Raw genomic sequence first — 15,115 nt, 5'->3', positions numbered from 1 at the left:
TGATGACGTCACACAAGAGGTGTGGTTTTCCGGAAGCGGATGTCGTTATTTTTAGAGAAATATAGAAGATGTCTGATACAGATGAGAGATGGGAAGGATACTATTGTTCTTAGTACTCGGTGCTTTTATCTTTCAGCAGATCTCAACATGTACAGATGGGTGGTGTACACATAAGTAAGTCGTGACTATCTTGGTTGCAGGAAGACGTGTGTGAGATGTAATTAAATTCATGTTAACGGACTCCTAAGAACTTTGGCCGCTCCCTTTATCTTGTCACTGAAGTAGAGTCTAGGCCCCTATGTGCACAATCAAATTCTTTGCAATGCTAAAACATACAGATTATAATAAATGTGCAATGTACAACATGTATGGGGAAAGTGATTATTATTAATATTGATGCGTTGCAGTTTACGGATCCTTTCTACATCACTCTATTTGAGAATCCTCTAGCCTATACACTGGTCTTTTAAGATTTAGATCCGAGATACAAATCGCTGCCACAGAGCTCACGTGCATCAATTTATTACAATAACGCCATAACGAAAACTGCAATGTCCAAGAGTTTTGTTACTACAATGAAGTGAATATCATTTCCTAAAAAGGGTACACATGCATAACACCGGACACCTCCATGCCATATGTTTTGGAACAGTACAATTAAGTTAATCCCACGCATTATGCTTTCTTATTAGGGGCATGGGTGAAGACGATGGGGCTTCTTTCTTTGAGAAGATCTGGGATTATGTGATCTCATTTATTACCTGGTTCGACAAAGATGGATATGACGTGTTTGACATGTGCCCTGAACACCCCGAGCCGGACTGGGATCTGTTTGAGCCGGAGGAAAAACGCTGCCGAAAACTGTCGGAGATTATGAACCCATATGATGGTGAGCAGCGTTTACTTTCAATAATGCTATTTTAATAGCAACTTGTAAAAATGGTGTTCAATATTAATCAAACCAGTGTATTGGGTACAAACGTGCATCCTTATCTGGATTTATCTGCTGTCACTGTGCAAGGATTTCACGGTTAACCATTTCGCTCTTTAAACACGTTTTAGGGCCAACTGCAGCATTTGGTTTACCACCTTCGGCTTTTTCCGTAATCTTTTTCACGTTTCCACGTTTCGTTATACTTTCTTGAACACATGCAAGTCTTAGCGGGCTTAAAGAGTGTTTGGTACATTTACACCATACCGGATACCTGTCGGCCATATCTGTTTGATGCTTCTAATACAGGGACATCCGACAGCGTGGCTATTTGAAGACCCGGTGGATAAGGCTGCAAATAAGCTGACAAAATGACCCCGCATGCATTTATATGGTTTAATATGATTAAAAAAGGAAATTGAACATCAAAGCAATTTATAACATCGAACATCAGCATCAACATAAAAAAACTAGCAGTTCCATCATGGCGTGTAGCAGCCTCATCTGCTACATATACATCGCCCTACATCGGGACCACATTTCAACATGTAGCATGTTTTATTAACATTGGGGACTGGAATCGAACGAAAACGTTTAACCCCCCCCCCCCCCCCCCCCCACACACACACACACACACGCCCTTTTGTTTTGTACATTTAGCTAGACGCCTTAAAATGGCGGCTGGAAAGCTAAGAAACTTTTACTAAGGAAGAAGTTCGCGCGCACCCCTTACCAAAATGGCGGATGGTATCCGTGGGTGTCTGGATATACGGTAATCCAGTCCGTGGGTGTCTGGATATACGGTAATCCAGCCGAGTTTGTGTATCTATAATCTTTATATTTATAAAAAAAAAAGGAAGAAATAAAGCATGATATGGTTTATCGCGGTTTATCAGGTTATCGAGGCCCGAATATTTTATATATACCTTTTCAGCATCAGATAAGTTTTCCGCTTCTCTCAAACGCAATAAACTAATCTCCCATTACTTATATTGTCCATGATACAATAATATATTGTTCCATCGCCCATGATCCGATTATCAACTTACATCGCCCATTCTGTACCGGGGGCGGTGGGGTACCCTTGTGGTTTCACTCGTCACGCAGAAGGCCCGATTTCGATTCCCCACATGGGTACAATGTGTGAAGCCTATTTCTGGTGTCCCCCGCCGTGATATTGCTGGAATATTGCTAAAAGCGGCGTAAAACCTCACTCACTCATTCTGTACCAAATTTGTAACCTCTTCATGGTCTCACAGACTACTGGACAAGCACGCATGAAAGCCTTCACGCCTGCCTGCCTGACCTGACCCCCTTCAAGAACGTATTGCAGCATCTTTCGAACCGGGGCAGCTTTGAGAGCATGTTCTCCTCTCTCCCCGACCTGTCCTTCTGGAGAAGTGTTCAGCATTACCTGTCAGATCTAGCAATTTGGGACAGCATCAGTGTCCACCTGCCTTACTTTAACCTGGCCACCCTTACCAGGGCAGAGAGCTGGAGCAGTGGCATGTCGTACCTCTCCACCTGGGCCTTCTTCAACCCCACTTCCGTGTATCTGCTGTCGGCTGTCGTTTGCCTCGTCCTACTCTCCATTGTCAGCTGGCTCTGGTCTGATGACCCCACGTCCGGTACGTATTGTTGAAGTCACCAGCCATGTTACCATGAGTGAAAGGTCATAGTTACTTGACCTGGGTGCCGTTGTACAAAGCGATCTTTGCGCTAAGGTGATCGTAACTCCCATACCTTAACATAGACTTACGACAGTCGTAGTGCTAAGGTTGTTTTGTACAACGGTACCCTTGCTGATTGATTGTGTGTCATGAACGTGGATAGTTGCTCGTGGTATCAACCACTGGTTTACCCACCTATGACTCGGTTGTTGCTCAATCTGGCATAAAGCGACAATAATTTCCCCTCACTTCTAAATGAAACCTTTTTGAGCAAAATAGTTTGTCATCTTCTTAATATATTCAAAATAAATGATAATAATATACGTTTACTGAAAAAATGATAAAAACGATCTTAAGTAAAAGCATAAAACGAGCCTCTGTTTCCATTGCAGAGAAGAGAGTAACGTTTTCAAACATCTGTCCAAGTAAAGAGAGCTCTCAGGCACGATCCCGACGGCTAGCGCACCTGAAGACGGATCACCCCTCCAAGAAAGACCGGCAGAGAAAGAAGAAGAAACAACGCCAGAGAGGTGCTTCCCGGTACCGTTCCTCCGACACAGACGACTACCCGAACGATGGTGTTGACCGCGCGGAGGAAGACCCGTGCAATTGTTACCCACGGTCGTGTGAGACTCAAGATGATGCAGTAGATGTTGACGACATAGATGAAAATTCTCTCAGATATATTGCCGGGTTATCGTCAGAATATTCTCTCGATAATATCAAAAAGCGGGTGCAAGAAACTTTTCGACGTATCTCGGATGAGGACCATGATGCTAGCTGTTCGCAGAAGCCGAGATGTCCCAAGAAGAGCGATGGGAAGGGCCGAGAAGTTAAGACTGACCCAACCATTACTGTGTACGACATCAGATACAAGGACACCTTGCCGCAAGATGTCATGGACGTTCTGTTTTGTATTGACCCCTATTGTGAACACGATCATGAACGGTATGAGCTGAGAGGCTGTCAGATCCTGGTCAAGCATCCCTATCATCTTGAAATGGGTACTGACGATTCCTCAAAATACAAATGTTTTAAGACAAGCGCGTATCCATATGAGGACACGTCCAGGGAACAGGCTGCCCGTAGTAGCGGTGCTCAAGAAGTAATAGTACCTGACGAAAATGCGTATTCGACAATAGATGTTTCACCGACAGAGGTACATGTGTGGGGGAAAGATGATGATTTTGTGAAGAGATATCACGAATCGTTGTCAGGACATGACCTGATGCATGGTGCGGTGACGGGTAGCCAAGTGAGTATAAGCGACGAGTTTACAAACACTCTATCGAAACAGATTCGCGGCCCCGACGCGCTGGATACAGATATTTCCCAAGTGGAGTCCTTCTCGGACTGGCAGGCATCTGTGTTTCACGACTGCCCATACTGTAGAGAGCAGTCGTCATCCAGCAACGGACATTCCAAAGTAGGCACTATAGGTTGTGCGGAGCAGAAAGTGACAAACAGTAATCCTGTAAGTTCAGGAAGCACCAGAGATCAATCCCCCGTGCCCGGCTGTAGTGGGGTGTCTGGGCTTAACCCTCCAAGGATAAAACAGCAGTTGGTCGAACTTCTCGGGGATGCTCTTTTACAAGAAACTATTGGTCCACCGAGAGCCAACTCCAGTTTCCAAGAGGAGGGACACATTTCAGGATGCTCGAAGGAACCGACTGGACATGACTGGGACGGTGGTCAAAGGTCAGTCCGCGGTCGCACTACCAGGAACCGGTCGCAGACTTGCCAGGACAAGGATTCAGCCCCGGCCTCCGATCGTCCACATACAAGACCGCCCGGCCAAGGAGGTTACCGTCACAGGCAGCCGCGCGTGTACCAGTCACCCACTTCCAGGGATAATCCAAGGAACGGAGATGCGTTCCAAATGTATAATTTTAATGGACCTGAAATGATGTATCTGCCCGATATGGCGTTAGCGCGAGCCATAGAGAGAGCTGCTTTGTCCCCGGCAATGCGTGAACCAGTTGGGGGAGACGCAGAGGTCGGAGAGGTTGTCTCCCTTGATGACCTTCCTTTCGACTTTGACTCTGACCCTTCTTTGGATGAAAATGATATCAACATCAGCGAGGAGTTGCAAAATTCATCCCTCACTGAATCACAGGCATCCGTGGACCTTGCAGAGCTGAACAGAAGCCTCGGCTTCTATGGTGACGTTGTAAGTTCAACTTCTCATTCTCTTCTAAGGCTAAGTCCTCAACCATGAACGTCTACAGTGAAGTGTGTGATAGGGCCTTGGTTGTCGGAAGCATTGGCTGATCCAGAGGGGGCTCTAGGGATTTTGATAGTTTGGACCTTCCCTCCTTGGGTTTTACGAGTGTACTAGTGGGCACAAGTAACCGTGATCATTTATAAGCACTGAAAACAGTGACGATTGGCTATTACTCCAGTTGTATACATCACGAATCTCGTGGTAAGGTACCCCTCGGCCCCTTGATGTCATTTTGGCCGTATTGGGTTAAAAAGAGAATTTGATTTAAAGCTTGATTATTGTTTCATATTCGCTGTGCGGAGTTGCGTCCCTTGGGCACGCCAGAAACCTATGATTGTGGGTTCGAATCCCGGTTCGCCCCGATTATGTTTCTAGGTTTGTCAGCACCATACCGGTGCTCGTGGGTTTCACCGAAGTGGTAAACGTCTGTGACCTGCATCACTTCGGCCTTTCCTCCCACATTAAGCTGACACGCCGTGATATAACTGGAATAGCGTTAAAAGCGGCGTTAAACCCAACTCACTCACTTATTGTTTCATTTACTTTTGCTTACTCTTGATTGATTTTAAATAGTGGAACAGTTTACGAGTCCCATAACCAGTTCAGTGTTACGTCAGGGCGGACGTTCTTTAATACAACACAAGTACAGTTTTAGGCAGTCTCAAACCAGCCAAACGCCCGAGAGGGTTTCAGTTAAATATTTCTATGATAATCACAGTATGATAAATAAGAGTGAGTAAGTAGTGTTTTACGCCGCTTTTAGCAATATTCCTGCAATATCACGGCGGGGGACACCAGAAAAGGGCTTCACACATTGTACCCATTTGGGAAATCGAGCCCGAGTCGTCGGCGTGACGAGTGAACACTTTATGCACAAGGCTACCCCACCGCCCCCCCCCCCCCCCCACACACACACATATGGATTCACACACTTGAAATAGAAAGATTAGAAATCGGTTAACATAAATCCTTCTGCCCCTCTTAGAGCTACCTCGTGCTTTAGTATAATAGTTGAGGGCAAAACTACTAAATATTACACTACACATGGAGGTAGTGCATATTTAAAATCTTTTCAAAGGTGCCGATTGTAAGACGAGCCTTGTATTTTATTGGATATGGGTCCAGAGACGTTGAGATACTTGATAAGATGCTATTTCGGGTTCAGCCTGTGGTAATTAAGCATCACGTGAATCTGGGGGTTCCTTATACTTATTGTATCCTTCCCATTAAAACCTGTGTATATCGGTGTGAACTGCGCATGAAACACATGGCCACCCTACCACTTCACAAATGTTTGAAATGTTTTCCATAAATGATATGCCCTATATAAATGTAGAAACATGCTGTAAAAGGCAACTATGCTTGACATAAGAGGCGTCTAACGGGATCGGGTGGTCAGGCTCGTTGACTTGGTTGATGAATGCGATCGTATCCCAATTGCGTGGATCGATGCCCATGATATCAATCACTGGATTGTCTGGTCCAGAGCCCCGTCATATAGCTGGAATATTGCTGAGTGCGGCGTTAAACAACAAACAAATCTCGTGTGAACGATCGCTGCCGTAGGTCACGTGTCTTAAAGACAAGCAATCAGTTTTTGTGAGAAATGTTAAGGAGATAAACATATTGTGTTTTCACAATATAGAGCGTCCTATGTTTATCTCCATGCTACCATGACTAAATAAAACGCGAACTCTTTGAGGTCATCAAACACATTGAGCGAAGTCCGGTGTTTTGAGTGGGTGGTCTAAATGAATTACGGAATCACCGACAACAACCTTTAAAGAAATATGACGCTGTATAAATGCTGAAGCAGTTTGTTTAATACTTCATTCGAACATATGACAGACATTAATAGCAAATAAGCACGGCAACTTGGTAAACTTGGCACCCCTAAAGACAACTAAGCAAACTTTGCAAAACTTTCGTTCTACACAGCGCTTCACCATTATGATGTCATATCGCTCATTGTGACGCAAAAGATATGACGCCACAGTCGTAAACAGAAATGCTCCAAATTCCAAGCTCTCGGTTGTCCCCCAAACTTGAAATACATAGTGAGTGAGTGAGTGAGTGAGTATGGTTTTACGCCGCTTTTAGCAATATTCCAGCAATATTACGGCGGTGGACATCAGAAATGGGCTTCACACATTGTACCCATGTCGGGAATCGAACCCGGGTCTTCGGCATGGCGACCTAACGCTTTAACCACTAGGCTACCCGACCGCCCCTGAAATATATAGTCCTTTGACGAATAATCGTCACATGGCGCTGGCCTGTGGCAGAGGTACTATCCTGGTCGCATGGAACTCTGGGTATGAGAGTGGGGGTTTATTGTGATTTGACAACCTCTGACTGACTCAGAATAAAGTCATTTCAAAATTTATGGTAGAATATTTATTGACATAGCATGTTGAGATGATAGATCACCGAGAGGATCTTATGCACACTCGATGATCCCTGACGTCACAGGGCATTGTTTTGCCGGGGTATCTAGTAACACAATATCACAAATTACGTCATAGGGTACTATGTTTGAAAGGTTTGTGGTACTGTATTCTAAAGGTAGGCCCATTCACAGAAGATAAATTGAATTATTCGAGAAACTATATCACCGATCGATAATTGATGTAGATGCGCTATTTTGCTTGTGACAGAAATGAAAGGACGATATGTGACCAAGCATACGCTAGATCACAGGGGAGGTAATTTGAACAGCGTCATGACTCAGACCATTATGACGTAACTCTAAAAGTATACATTATCGCAGGATAAAGTATAGTCGGCGCCCTTGATCGTTTAGCGAAGCGTCTAAGAAAATCAATTATATTTTATTGGGGAGACACACTTTAACAAGCACATGCCTGTCTCAGGGAAAGACGACCATGAACACCAGTACACACACACACTGTAGACGACGATGTCTCTGTTTCAGTCGATGGTGGAGCTGGCGGCCTCTTGGATTGTACAGAATGTCTTCGAGAGAGTTGGGAGGTATCTGTCGGGGGTCCCTGGCGAGAAGATCAAGGCCACATTGTTGGACATCTCCACTGAGATCGCGGAGACTTTGAACCTCATAGAGTAAACCCGGGACATGTATACAAATGTCAGTCTTACAGTAACAGCATAACTATATGTGTCAGTCTACTGTAACAACATAACTATATGTGGCAGACTGCAGCATCAACATGACTACATGTGGCAGTCTACTGTAACAACGTAACTATATGTGGCAGTCTACAGTAACAGCATAACTATATGTGTCAGTCTACTGTAACAACATAACTATATGTGGCAGTCTGCAGCATCAACATGACTACATGTGGCAGTCTACAGTAACAGCATAACAATATGTGGCAGTCTACCGTAACAACGTAACTATATGTGGCAGTCTACAGTAACAGCATAACTATATGTGGCAGTCTACTGCAACAACGTAACAATATGTGGCAGCCTGCAGCATCAACATAACTATATGTGGCAGTCTGCAGCATCAACATAACTATATGTGGCAGTCTACTGTAACAGCATAATTATATGTGGCAGTCTACTGTAACAGCATAACTATATGTGGCAGTCTGCAGCATCAACATAACTGTATGTGGCAGTCTACAGTAACAGCATAACTATATGTGGCAGTCTGCTGTAACAATATAACGATATGAGGCAGTCTACTGTAACAACGTAACAATATGTGGCAGCCTGCAGCATCAACATAACTATATGTGGCAGTCTACAGTAACAGCATAACAATATGTGGCAGTCTACTGTAACAACGTAACTATATGTGGCAGTCTACTGTAACAACGTAACAATACGTGGCAGCCTGCAGCATCAACATAACTATATGTGGCAGTCTACAGTAACAGCATAACAATATGTGGCAGTCTACTGTAACAATATAATTATATGTGGCAGTCTATTGTAACAACGTAACAATATGTGGCAGCCTGCAGCATCAACATAACTACATGTGGTAGTCTACAGTAACAGCATAACAATATGTGGCAGTCTACTGTAACAACGTAACTATATGTGGCAGTCTACTGTAACAACGTAACAATACGTGGCAGCCTGCAGCATCAACATAACTATATGTGGCAGTCTACAGTAACATCATAACAATATGTGGCAGTCTACTGTAACAATATAATTATATGTGGCAGTCTATTGTAACAACGTAACAATATGTGGCAGCCTGCAGCATCAACATAACTACATGTGGTAGTCTACAGTAACAGCATAACAATATGTGGCAGTCTACTGTAACAACGTAACTATATGTGGCAGTCTACTGTAACAACATAACTATATGTGTCAGTCTGCAGCACCAACATAACTATATGTGGCAGTCTACAGTAACAGCATAACAATATGTGGCAGTCTACTGTAACAATATAATTATATGTGGCAGTCTACTGTAACAACGTAACAATATGTGGCAGCCTGCAGCATCAACAAAACTATATGTGGCAGTCTACAGTAACAGTATAACAATATGTGGCAGTCTACTGTAACAACGTAACTATATGTGGCAGTCTACTGTAACAACATAACTATATGTGTCAGTCTGCAGTAACAGCATAACAATATGTGGCAGTCTACTGTAACAATATAATTATATGTGGCAGTCTACTGTAACAACGTAACTATATGTGGCAGTCTACTGTAACAACGTAACAATATGTGGCAGCCTGCAGTATCAACACAACTATATGTGGCAGTCTACAGTAACAGCATAACAATATGTGGCAGTCTACTGTAACAACGTAACTATATGTGGCAGTCTACTGTAACAACGTAACTGTATGTGGCAGTCTGCAGCATCAACATGACTACATGTGGCAGCCTGCAGCATCAACATAACTATATGTGGCAGTCTACAGTAACAGCATAACTGTATGTGGCAGTCTACTGTAACAACATAACTATATAATTTTGTAATTTGAAGTTTCCACGATATACGGCTTATTTCCATTGTACGAGAGATCGGTCAAATGACTGCGAATGTGAAGTTCATTTGAGAATTGACATTCACTTTGTGTGAGTTCATTGGCGTATAAACCTTCATAGAGTGAGAACCAAACTGTATGAACGTCGGAGCTTGTTCCTATTTAACTATCTTTCCAACCCCCTTTCAATGATCAGCCTTTGATCAAGGATGACTAACACTTGTAAACGCTACAGATTCATCAACAACTTCGGAAATCTCTTCGTAACGTTTATCGTGTCGGCTATTTTGAAATCTTGTACTTGATGTAATGTATTACGACGCACCGTCACTGTGACTGATTTATTGAGGCATTTCTTAACAGACCTTTCTCATCTAATATTGATATTATTTGAACATATGTACTGTAAAAAAACTATATAAGATGTCACTGTGAGCATACATACATGCCACCTCTCCCTTTGGGGAACTACATCATTCCGCGATACAGGTGGTGGTTGTATGGCTGTCAGTGTAAACAAGAAGTCACGCGTACTAAATAGAATTGTGTATAGAGATCTAGGTCCTTCGAGGATTAAAATAGTGACATAAAAATTATAAGAATTGACTTTCGCTTTGTGTGAGTGAGGGCCAAACACTGTATGAACGTCGTCGCAAGATCCGACCTTCATATAGTTTGGCCCTCACACTATGAAGGTTCATACGCCAATGAACTCACACAAAATGAACGCCAATTCTTCACTGTGGCAGTCTGTAGCTACAACATGACTATATCTGACAGTCTTCAGGAACAACATAACTGGCTGTGTGTGTGTGTGTGTGTGTGTGTGTGTGTGTAAAATATCATTGCCTTGTGATAGTGTTGATGATTGAAGGACTGAACGTGCGTGTATAGCATTGAGCTGCATGTGTATATAGTAATGACTGTCCTTGTGTGAGTACGTGTTGTATAGACATACATGACATGTAAATAAATATCATCATATCGGTGATATTCGTTTTTGTTGTTTTTACACACCCGTATGCTCTTTGTCACCTGACTGGTGGCGATCTGTACGACAACCGACACTCTGATTAACTGGGCTTTTCCCGTCACCTACAGCACACCTCGGGCGACACTGGAGTAGTGGCAGCATATGATTTACATGTGTCGTACCGCCAAACTATGGCAACGGTTTAAAAAGCCTGTTTATCGTGTACCTAACAAGAAGTGGGTACATAGTTTCATTTATCATATAATGGGTAGGTTTCGCGGCAGGATAAAGCCAACGGATAAAAACGATATCCGTTGGGGTCATATGCGGATAGAGATGCAAATATCAAAGGTCAAGTAGGGACTACTTTCACTGTTTATGAACAAACATGACGTCGCCCTTGTCATTCGGCGATCGAGTCAGAATTAACCATCGGGAATCTGGATAAACTACAGAGATAATTGCTATCATTATCAAAAGAACAGCCTAATATACTGAAAATCAGTGTCTAACTGTGACGTATCGAAGGCATTATAAGTTTTTGCAACCTTGGAGAAACAATTTTGCGAGGGCACGAGGCCAAGCCAAGCGGGATCAGTAGCCATGTCTGTGCTTGTAAACCTCTGCGGCTTGAAGCCTTCTCCACAAAATAAAATAGTTGGATTTGGCCGAAATATGTTTGAATTGTTACCTTGTTTCGTTTTGTCGCTGTGTGTACATCTGACTACACTGCTTAACGTTATGACAGGACAGACCGACTGTCAAGAACGTCTGACTATGGCCGTGACATCTCGTAGACTAGGTTTAGAGTAGCTTCCCTTTGACAAAGGGCAGTTACTCTAGCGGACAGACCGATGGATTGCCGCGAAAGGCAATTAAAACAATTGTTGTTTTGCGTATATATGTTGCTTCGCCACTGTATAAGAAACAGATTTCAGTTGGAACTATATTGGCTACTGTCACTGTCCGACTGACACATCACTTACCCTGTGACGTAATAAATATTAATGCGCGCATTCCAGGAAAACTCGCAATGTTTCGGTAATGTCTATGAGAGAGGTAAAGCGATTTTGAAGCACAGAATTAAAGAATGACATTATATGATAAAGAGGTTATCACGCTTGTGTGTTTGGGAATGGTAAATATCCTGTATCAGGAGTAAACACAATGTATTTAGCTCGCCAAGGCTCGCTAAATACAATGTCTATTCCTAATGCGGGATATTTACCAACCCCAAACACACTCGCGTAATAACCTCCATGTACTCATTATCGTATTCAACATGCTGGAAGGTCTTGACGTCACGTGACAGTCATGTGAATATCCTAGTTCCAATATGGACTCCTCCCATTGCTGGTCGACATCTATGGGCTAGATACGGCGTGCCGATAGCTGTTTTTCGCACCTTAAAGTCTACAATAACATATTTTCCAACCTTTCTTGAAATGACACTGTTTTCAATGGACGATAACTGGATAAATATGTACTGTGACAGGTTAACATAGTATTTCTTAATGTATTATACTCTCAGAGATGAATAAAATGGACAAATATTAACAAAAACGAAATTCATCTTCAAATTCATTATTACTACCTTTATTACAAAACCTTTCATTTCTCGGTATTCTGTTACTACCATGATGCTCACCAGTTTTAATAGGAATGCAATAGGAAGATAATCTTAATATATTATGTGATTACACCTTATGTTTATGTTTATAGTTCACTATTTTACAAGTACATTGTTCAAAATCAAATAAGTCTTGATATATTTATAAAGAACAAGCGCCGGTGAGTGGAGCTAGCTCTGATGCCACAAGGTGGTAGAATTACTCGGCAGGTGTTGCCCTAATGCGCGTATGAAACACTCAGGATCCAGCCAAGCATACTGTAGTCCAGTCGTAGGCGTTATCTTGTCCTATTCCATTTGGTTGGTTTGTTTTACGCCGCTCTCAGCAATGTTCCAGCTATATGACAGCGGTCTGTAAATAATCGAATCTGGACCAGACAATCCAGTGATTAATATCATGAGCATCGATCACCAAGTCAGCGAGCGTGACCATTCGATCCCGTTAGTCACCTCTTACGACAAGCATGGGTTGCTGAAGACCTATTCTACCCCGGATCTTCACGGGTTCTTTAATCCCACGGGTAGCCTTCGAAATTGGTACAGACCTCTATGACATCTCCATGACGTGTATGGTCGAGACTCTAGATCAATATATACTTGGTAAAACCCACTTTGTAAGTCAAGGTCGTGAAATAACTGGATTCTCAGTTCCCAGACTCTCAAGCGCATCCTCCGTAGAAGGTAGAGGGTGAGACCCATGAAGATCCGGGGTAGAATAGGTTTTCAGGAACCCATGCTTGCATAAAAGCGGCGTTAAAAAACTAACAAAGAAAGAAAGAGAAGGTTGAGGGTGAGCATCCACAAGCACACATTCGTTCAGGCGGAACTCGCACACAAAGCAACAGGATTTTTTTCACGTTTAGCAATTAGTAAGCATGGTGCTGCCCAAGGGCTTGTAGGCTCTTCAATAATAATATCTTGATCGAGTATATCACGTACCACATCCATCAGAACATTTTTCTGTTTCTGTCCAAGTTTAAAAAGCTCTCTGATAAATTGGTTGTTGACCTAGACTAATATCAATGTGGTGTTCAAGTATGTGAGTGAGTGAGTGAGTTAAGATTTAACGTCACATCGGCAGCATTTCAGCCATATCGTGACGAGTTCGTTAAGTACATTAATAAGACATGTTCAAGTATGTGAAAATGACCCAAATTGGTGTCCTTCTCAACAAACAAGGATGTATATTCATCCAGTTACTCTTGAATCTGCTCCGACTGATCCTGGGAGAAAGTATTCGAAATGTTGGTCCTAACTGGGTAAGGGCAGGACGCATGGTTTATCCGTGGATGTTGAAGATCATCCAAACGCCGAAAGAGTCAGTGAAATCCTGTTCAACAACAGGTGAAGACTGCGGAATATCCGATATAGAATCCTTTGCTGACAGGCACACAAACTTTCCAATAAGAGATCTTTTCGTAACTGTTATCATTTCATCAGTGAAGTAACAGACAGATTGGAACACAGTACCATCATGAACACGGGACAAAGATTTACCTTTAAGTAATCCAGTTGCGTTTAGTACATCTGAACCGGTCACTAATCCATCAACACCATTTGAAAGTATAGCAACTTTAATACATGCCGCTTTAACAACTTGTCTCTTTGCAGGAACAATACATTCTTCTGTGGTAACCAAGGGACGGTGAGGATCCAATGAGAGAGTTTATATTCCAAAGTTTGTAATTATAACATTGTGTTGTTCAAGAAAGTCACAGCCCAAGAGGGGGGCACGGGTGGCACAGTCGTCTAAGGCGCCGCGATTCGCTGTGCAGAGTTGCGTCCCTTGGGCACACCAGAAACCTATGATTGTGGGTTCGAATCCCGGTTCGCCCCGATTATGTTTCTAGGTTTGTCAGCACCATACCCGTGCTCGTGGGTTTCACCGAAGTGGTAAACGTCTTAGACCTGCATCACTTCGGGCTTTCCTCCCACATTAAGCTGACACGCCGTGATATAACTGGAATACTGTTAAAAGCGGCGTTAAACCAAACTCACTCACAGCCCAAGATTATATTTGGTTGCACATTTGGCACTACATGAAACAACACTTTAATCTGAGAATTTGCAATTGTGAAATGAAGATGAGGTGTTCCAGTGATTGGGGCTTTAACATTATTGGCAGTTAATGTGTATGTTGGCGTTTTGGCTTTTAACTACGGTGACGCCAAGCTTTTGGTCAGTTGATTCATTTAAAACACAAAAGTCGGCTACAGTGTCAACTAAAGCACAAGTTCGGGTCAATCTAATACTGATAGGGATATCAACAAGTTGGTGGAGGTGTGAAATGATTCGCAGAGTATAACCTCTGGTACACGCACGCCCCAGAGTTGACTCATTCACTACTCTCGCGACCTCTGCCACGTCTTGGAATTAAACTAGTCTATGTTGTATTACCGGTACTCGTATAGATGGCGTAAACTCCACGAATAAATAGCTGATAGTTTTTCACTGTCTGTTTTATTTAAACGGGCACATTTAAGTTCAATGTCTGTGATATACGTTTCCAGGTTTTCAAATTCTGACATTATCCTGTCCCACAGCTGTTGTTCGAAAAGCCATAGAGGTTGGTTTGACAGTTAATGTATTGAGAGTCTGTTTTCAGAAAGTCCTGCCCAGAAGTGTACCAAATCTGCACGACAGACTAGGCCTAAATCGTTCTAACCAAATACGGGCGTCCTCCGTGGGTAATCCAAAGAGTGGCTCCAATTTCAGATTGGAAGAAGCCATGCCCA

The 15,115-nt window shown here is 42.9% G+C and overlaps 1 protein-coding gene across 1 annotated transcript; it reads left to right on the top strand.

The window, feature by feature from the left end:
- The first annotated feature begins 88 nt into the window (after positions 1-88).
- On the top strand, positions 89-7,910 carry LOC139474422 (uncharacterized). Its single transcript, XM_071257434.1, has 5 exons — positions 89-174; positions 693-889; positions 2,191-2,559; positions 2,994-4,771; positions 7,761-7,910. The coding sequence occupies exons 1-5, from the start codon at positions 89-91 to the stop codon at positions 7,908-7,910; spliced, it is 2,580 nt and encodes an 859-aa protein (XP_071113535.1).
- Positions 7,911-15,115: the final 7,205 nt, after the last annotated feature.

The sequence above is a fragment of the Haliotis cracherodii genome, unplaced genomic scaffold, assembly GCF_022045235.1.
Source record: "Haliotis cracherodii isolate W230 unplaced genomic scaffold, xgHalCrac1.p SCAF_3, whole genome shotgun sequence".
Taxonomy (NCBI): domain Eukaryota; kingdom Metazoa; phylum Mollusca; class Gastropoda; order Lepetellida; family Haliotidae; genus Haliotis; species Haliotis cracherodii.
Note: the sequence above shows the minus strand (reverse complement) of the source record. Positions and strands in the feature narration are given on the sequence as shown.

Bases quoted from the DNA above. Each gene is read 5' to 3' on its own strand.
- LOC139474422 (XM_071257434.1), top strand. From the start codon at position 89: ATGGGAAGGATACTATTGTTCTTAGTACTCGGTGCTTTTATCTTTCAG. The intron at 175-692 runs GTAAGTCGTGAC...CTTTCTTATTAG, and splicing joins GATGGGTGGTGTACACATAA to GGGCATGGGTGAAGACGATG. The intron at 890-2,190 runs GTGAGCAGCGTT...ATGGTCTCACAG, and splicing joins GATTATGAACCCATATGATG to ACTACTGGACAAGCACGCAT.